The sequence below is a fragment of the Ascaphus truei genome, chromosome 20 (genome assembly GCF_040206685.1).
Source record: "Ascaphus truei isolate aAscTru1 chromosome 20, aAscTru1.hap1, whole genome shotgun sequence".
Lineage (NCBI taxonomy): Eukaryota > Metazoa > Chordata > Amphibia > Anura > Ascaphidae > Ascaphus > Ascaphus truei.
In genome coordinates, this window is record NC_134502.1 from 27,972,475 (window position 1) to 27,980,827 (window position 8,353).

At 48.4% G+C, this 8,353-nt stretch overlaps 1 protein-coding gene across 1 annotated transcript in view; it reads left to right on the plus strand.

The window, feature by feature from the left end:
* The window catches only part of LOC142471056 (complement C3-like), a 107,701-nt gene extending 104,072 nt beyond the window's left edge, over positions 1-3,629 (plus strand). The window contains exon 40 of the mRNA XM_075577855.1: positions 1,175-3,629. Within this exon, the coding sequence (XP_075433970.1) occupies positions 1,175-1,313 (139 nt within the window). The 3' untranslated portion in view covers positions 1,314-3,629. The remainder of the gene's footprint in view (positions 1-1,174) is intronic.
* The last annotated feature ends 4,724 nt before the right edge of the window (positions 3,630-8,353 follow it).

Here is an 8,353-nt window from a genome sequence, read left to right on the forward strand (position 1 = left end):
GTACCTCTCACCTCCCCTCCTAATACACAGGTATCAGGGACACTTACATCTCACCTCCTCCTAATACACAGACATCAGGAACACGTACCTCTCACCTCCCCTCCTAATACACAGGCATCAGGGACACGTACCTCTCACCTCCCCTCCTAATACACAGACATCAGGGACACGTACCTCTCACCCCCTCCTAATACACAGACATCAGGGACACGCACCTCTCACCCCCTCCTAATACACAGGCATCAGGGACACGTACCTCTCACCTCCCCTCCTAATACACAGACATCAGGGACACGTGCCTCTCACCCCCTCCTAATACACAGACATCAGGGACACGTACCTCTCACCTCCCCTCCTAATACACAGGCATCAGGGACACGTACCTCTCACCCCCTCCTAATACACAGACATCAGGAACACGTACCTCTCACCCCCTCCTAATACACAGACATCAGGGACACGCACCTCTCACCCCCTCCTAATACACAGACATCAGGAACACGTACCTCTCACCTCCCCCCCTAATACACAGAGATCAGGGACACGTACCTCTCACCCCCTCCTAATACACAGACATCAGGGACACATACCTCTCACCCCCTCCTAATACACAGACATCAGGGACACATACCTCTCACCCCCTCCTAATACTGTACACAGGCATCAGGAACATGTACCTCTCACCCCCTCCTAATACAAAGACATCAGGGACACATACCTCTCACCCCCTCCTAATACACAGACATCAGGGACACCTACCTCTCACCCCCACCTAATACACAGACATCAGGGACACCTACCTCTCACCCCCTCCTAATACACAGACATCAGGGATACATACCTCTCACCCCCTCCTAATACACAGACATCAGGGACACTTACCTCTCACCCCCTCCTAATACACAGACATCAGGGACACGTACCTCTCACCCCCTCCTAATACACAGACATCAGGGACACGTACCTCTCACCCTCCTCATACACAGACATCGGGGACACGCACCTCTCACCCCCTCCTAATACACAGACATCAGGGACACGCACCTCTCACCCCCTCCTAATATACAGACATCAGGGACACGCACCTCTCACCCCATCTCCTAATACACAGGCCTCAGTAGGGGCACACGGTATGTACCTGTGTATAGTATACATGTTATTAACCTCTCCCCAGCATGTCCTACGTGATCAGCGGGAAGACGTGGATAGAGGAGATCCCCCGGGGGGAGGAGTGTGACGCCGATGCGTTCGCGCGCTGCGAGGACATCGAGAAGTTTATTAACCAGCTGATGGCGTCCGGGTGTTCGCAGTAACTGACGCCCCGGGGGTTAGGGGATCTCTGAACTCGCTCGGGGATGTGGGACTCAGGTCACACGCGGGACAGCGCCTCTCCTCGTGTTTATAGGACGTGGTACCGTCTACATCACGCACGGACCCTGCGGTGTGACTGAAGAAGTGCTCCGTGACACCACGCACACGCACACGCTCTGTGCTCCGTGACACCGCGCACACGCACATACACATGCTCTGTGCTCCGTGACACCGCGCACACGCACATACACACGCTCTGTGCTCTGTGACACCGCGCACACGCACATACACACGCTCTGTGCTCCGTGACACCGCGCACACGCACATACACACGCTCTGTGCTCCGGGACACCGCGCACACGCACATACACACGCTCTGTGCTCCGGGACACCGCGCACATACACACGCTCTGTGCTCCGTGACAACACGCACATACACATACACACGCTCTGTGCTCCGTGACACCGCGCACACGCACATACACACGCTCTGTGCTCCGTGACACCGCGCACACGCACATACACACGCTCTGTGCTCTGTGACAACGCGCACATACACATACACACGCTCTGTGCTCCGTGACACCGCGCACACGCACATACACACGCTCTGTGCTCCGTGACACCGCGCACACACACATACACACGCTCTGTGCTCCGTGACACCGCGCACACGCACATACACACGCTCTGTGCTCCGTGACACCGCGCACACGCACATACACACTCTGTGCTCCGTGACACCGCGCACACGCACATACACACGCTCTGTGCTCCGTGACACCGCGCACACGCACACGCACATACACACGCCCTGTGCTCCGTGACACCGCGCACACGCACATACACACGCTCTGTGCTCCGTGACACCGTGCACACGCACATACACACGCTCTGTGCTCCGTGACACCGCGCACACGCACATACACACGCTCTGTGCTCCATGACACCGCGCACATGCACATACACACGCTCTGTGCTCCGTGTCACCGCGCACACGCACATACACACGCTCTGTGCTCCATGTCACCGCGCACACGCACATACACAAGTCTGTGCTAAGTGTCACCGCGCACACACACATACACACGCTCTGTGCTCCATGACACCGCGCACACGCACATACACACGCTCTGTGCTCCGTGACACCGCGCACACGCACATACACACGCTCTGTGCTCCGTGTCACCGCGCACACGCACATACACACGCTCTGTGCTCCGTGTCACCGCGCACACACACATACACACGCTCTGTGCTCCGTGACACCGCGCACACTCGCTGTGCTCCGTGACACCTCGCACACACATACACGCTCTGTGCTCCATGACACCGCGCACACGCACATACACACGCTCTGTGCTCTGTGACTGCGCACAAGAACATACATACACACGCTCTGTGCTCTGTGACACCACACATGCACATACACATACACATGCCATGTTACTTGGCACCGCGCACATACACACGCTCTGTGCTCCGTGGCACAGCGCACACGGTCATACATACACACGCTCTGTGCTCCGTGACACCGCACACACGCACATACATACACACGCTCTGTGCTCCGTGACACCGCACACACGCACATACATACACACGCTCTGTGCTCCGTGACACCACACACGCATACACACGCGCTGTGCTCTGTGACACCGCGCACACACATATAGATACACACGTTCTGTGCTCCGTGACACAGCGCATACACACTCTTCTGCGTGTCACCGCACACACACACACCTAAATACACACGCTCTGTGCTCCGTGACACCGCGCACATACACACGCTCTCAGCGCCGTGACTCTGCACACACATACATACATTCTGCGTGTCACCGCACACGCTCTGTGCTCCGTGACACCGCACACACGCACATACATACACACGCTCTGTGCTCCGTGACACCGCACACACGCACATACATACACACGCTCTGTGCTCCGTGACACCACACACGCATACACACGCGCTGTGCTCTGTGACACCGCGCACACACATATAGATACACACGTTCTGTGCTCCGTGACACAGCGCATACACACTCTTCTGCGTGTCACCGCACACACACACACCTAAATACACACGCTCTGTGCTCCGTGACACCGCGCACATACACACGCTCTCAGCGCCGTGACTCTGCACACACATACATACATTCTGCGTGTCACCGCACACGCTCTGAGCTCCGTGACTCTGCACACACACACGCACACTTGTGCTTCCTATACGTTGTGCCTGTATAGTATGATCACTGTTATACGTGTGTGTGTCTTTCCTGGGATCCTATAACATATAAATATTCCCACACGTGCTTTCTTGTCATGTTTACACTGTAACATTGCGCAGAAACGCACTGAGAGCTGGGGGCTCAACTCCAGGGCTCAAGAACCCCCCAACAGGTGCCTCAATCAGTCCCTGCTTCAGCACAGGTGGCTTAATCAGTCCCAGCTTCAGTACAGGTGGCTCAATCAGTCCCTGCTTCAGCACAGGTGGCTCAATCAGTCCTTGCTTCAGCACAGGTGGCTCAATCAGTCCCAGCTTCAGTACAGGTGGCTCAATCAGTCCCTGCTTCAGCACAGGTGGCTCAATCAGTCCCTGCTTCAGCACAGGTGGCTCAATCAGTCCCTGCTTCAGTACAGGTGGCTCAATCAGTCCCTGCTTCAGCACAGGTGGCTCAATCAGTCCCTGCTTCAGTACAGGTGGTTTAATCAGTCCCAGCTTCAGCACAGGTGGCTGAATCAGTCCCTGCTTCAGTACAGGTGGCTGAATCAGTCCCAGCTTCAGTACAGGTGGCTCAATCAGTCCCAGCTTCAGCACACATGCAAGACCAAAATAACAGGACTGGCGCTTGAGACAGTGTGCAACAAGTTTCTGTAAAAAAAAAGTATACATGTGAATACAGTGCCCCCCTGTGGTAGAAGACAGGAATGACACTCTAGCCAAGGGGTCGATTAAACAAATCAAATCAAATCAGCTTTATTGGCATGACGAAAGAACATTTCAGTATTGGCAAAGCGTGAATAATAGGGGGTGGGGGACAATAATTACACGAATACTAGTGGGTAGGGTGTAATGATTGCACAGTATATGGGTAACAGTTTCACACAGATAAGAATATATAAGTGAAAAATATACGTAAGAGAGCAGAAGTGACCCCACTCAACCTTCACATAGAAAAGAGTCTTCTTCTCTGCTTGGGGTACAGTGGGCAGGCAGGGAGCGGGATCACAGTATGCAAAGAATAAAAAAACAATATATAGTGTAATATTGCTTGAAACAGCAACTATATGGTGCTATCATCTCCAATGGTTATTGAGTATTGTCAAAGCGTAGAAATAAAATCAATGAGTCAAGGGTTCAAAAAGTAACAACATGAGTTTATCTGTACCAAGGCACCATTGGGAGACAAGAATTCAGAAAGAACTCAGGCCTCTGAAAACATATTGCTTGGTATCACATTTGTATACATTTCAAAATGAGTAATACACCCCTTAAGGGGGCTGGCTTAGAGATAAATAATAATATGATGACATACAAAAAGACATATTGATACCTAAATATGCTGCATATGCTATATTCTTATCGATAATTTACCATAATGTGGGCCTCTTAACCTTGTGACATAAGGGAGTTACTCTGTCCAGCCCTGTATGCACTGTATCTGTCAGATAACAGAACCTAAGGTCAGCAGAATTATCTAAGGCAGGAAAAACCTCTTACGAATGCATTCTCAATTCTTGCATGCCTTGTAGGAATTACACAAGGGCGAGTTATATCTAGGAGCGATACTCTGCAGAATCAAACATTCACAGTTCATTCACGAATGAAACAAATTGGCATACATACAAGCAAACACTCAAAATGGCGGTTAGGCCAAAATGGAGGTGATGATAGCCACACACATTATCTCAATCTTCACAATCTCTTATCATATCTCATATCATATCTCATATCATCTCATCATATCTCTTATCATATCATATCTCTTATATCTCATATCTCATATCTCTTATCATATCTCATATCATCTCTTCTCATATCTCATATCATCTCTTCTCATATCTCATATCATATCTCTTATATCTCATATCTCTTATCTCTTATCATATCTCATCTCTTATCATATCTCATATCATCTCTTCTCATATCTCATATCATCTCTTATCATCTCTTATCATATCTCTTATCATATCTCATATCATCTCTTATCATCTCTTATCATATCTCTTATCATATCTCATATCATCTCTTATCATCTCTAATCATCTCTTATCATATCTCTTATCATCTCTGATCATCTCTGATCATCTCTTATCATATCTCATATCATCTTTTATCATATCTCATATCATCTCTTATCATCTCTTATCATATCTCATATCATATCTCTTATCATATCTCATATCATCTTTTATCATATCTCATATCATCTCTTATCATCTCTTATCATATCTCATATCATCTCTTATCATCTCTCATATACTCTCTTATCTCTTATCACCACTTATCGTCTCTTATCATCTCTTATTTCTTATCATCTCATATCATTTCTTATCATATCTCATATAATCTCTTATCTCTTATCATCTCTTATCGTCTCTTATCATCTCATCATCTCATATAATTTCATATCATCTCTTATCATCTCATATCACCTCATCTCATCTCTTATCATCTCTTATCATCTCATATCACCTCATCTCATCTCTTATCATCTCATATCACCTCATCTCATCTCTTATCATCTCTTGTCATATTTTATATCATTTCTTATCATCTCTTATCTCGTATCATCTCTTATCATATCTCTTATACTCTCTTATCTCTTATCATCTCTTATCGTCTCTTATCATCTCTTATTTCTTATCATCTCATATCATCTCTTATCATATCTCATATAATCTCTGATCTCTTATCGTCTCTTATCGTCTCTTATCATCTCATCATCTCATATCACCTCTTATCATCTCTTGTCATATCTTATATCATCTCCTATCATCTCTTGTCATATCTTATATCATCTCCTATCATCTCTTGTCATATCTTATATCATCTCCTATCATCTCTTATCATATCTTATATCATCTCTTATCGCCTCTTATCGCCTCTTATCATCTCGTATCTCTTCTCGTCTCTCTTCTCGTCTCTCATCTCGTCTCTCATCTCGTCTCTCATCTCGTCTCTCTTCTCGTCTCATCTCGTCTCTCATCTCGTCTCTCATCTCGTCTCTCTTCTCGTCTCTCATCTCGTCTCTCATCTCGTCTCTCATCTCGTCTCTCTTCTCGTCTCATCTCGTCTCTCATCTCGTCTCTCATCTCGTCTCTCATCTCGTCTCTCTTCTCGTCTCATCTCGTCTCTCATCTCGTCTCTCTTCTCGTCTCTCTTCTCGTCTCTCTTCTCGTCTCTCGTCTCTCATCTCGTCTCTCTTCTCGTCTCTCTTCTCGTCTCTCGTCTCGTCTCTCTTCTCGTCTCTCTTCTCGTCTCTCTTCTCGTCTCTCTTCTCGTCTCTCGTCTCTCGTCTCGTCTCTCTTCTCGTCTCTCTTCTCGTCTCTCTTCTCGTCTCTCTTCTCGTCTCTCTTCTCGTCTCTCATCTCGTCTCTCTTCTCGTCTCTCTTCTCGTCTCTCTTCTCGTCTCTCGTCTCTCTTCTCGTCTCTCGTCTCTCGTCTCGTCTCTCTTCTCGTCTCTCTTCTCGTCTCTCTTCTCGTCTCTCATCTCCTCTCTTCTCGTATCATCTCATATAATCTGTCTTCTCTTGTCATGTCATGTCATGTCTCATATACCTGGTATGTGGTAGTCACGTCCCCTGGCACTCCGTAGACCCCTTCCAGGAATGCTCTGTAACCCCTTTACCTTTACTCGTGTCCTTTTTACGTTCGTGTGGAGGGAACCATCATTTACTCCCATCTCTGGCAAAACGTATGTTCTTATCTCCAGACTCTATCAGCCCTAAAACTGAGCCTGGCCAAGGGGTTAACGGGCCTCAAAACATTTATTTGCCTTTTATAAATCAAACTGTAACTACTGTACATTAACCCCCCAAGCACCAGATGGATTAAAATACATAATATCTCATGATATTATCATGACAGGCTCCGTGTTAAAAATGGATTTGAAGCCAAGGGAAACACTGTGGGCTCATTTGCATGGCATTTTCCCAGCATCCCTGGCTGCAGTGGAAGCACGGTCTGCAAAGAGATAATGGGGAATATAACCCATGAACGGGAACCGTGCCAGGCTGCCCGTGGCTGCCCACGCATACACGTGACTCATCACGCCCCCCAGCCCTACAAGGCCGGTTAACCGGGGTAATATATACCAGCCGGGCACTACGCCACCTAGCCCAAAACTCACTGGGGCAATAGCCTGCCATCTGCCCCAGGAACGAGTCTGGCACCCTACAAAAAAAAACCCTCCTCCAGCCGTGGCACCGTGGTACTAAGAACGAAACCCCGAAGCCACGCACTTTACTTTGGGGGTTTTCTGTAAACTTCTCTTTTCCGACGATTCCGTCTCTTTTTGACCGTATATATATATATATATAATTAAAGGTATATACACAGAGAAATGCCTCAGGGGTGTGTGTGTGTGTGTGTGTGTGTGTGTGTGTGTGTGTGTGTGTGTGTGTGTGTGTGTGTGTGTGTGTGTGTGTGTGTGTGTGTGTGTGTGTGTGTGTGTGTGTGTGTGTGTGTGTGTGTGTGTGTGTGTGTGTGTGTGTGTGTATATATAGATATAATTAAAGGTATATACACAGAGAAATGCATCATATATGTAATCCCACAGAACGACGTACCGATCGGACCCGCCAACCCGTGAGCTACGCAGGGGCAGCCAACTCCAGGCCTCAAGGGCCACCCACAGGTCAGGTTTTCTGGATATCCCTGCTTCAGCACAGGTGGCTCAATCAGTTCCAGCTTCAGCACAGGTGGCTCAATCAGTTCCAGCTTCAGCACAGGTGGTTCAATCAGTTCCTGCTTCAGCACAGGTGGCTCAATCAGTCCCTGCTTCATTACAGGGGGCTCAATCAGTCCCTGCTT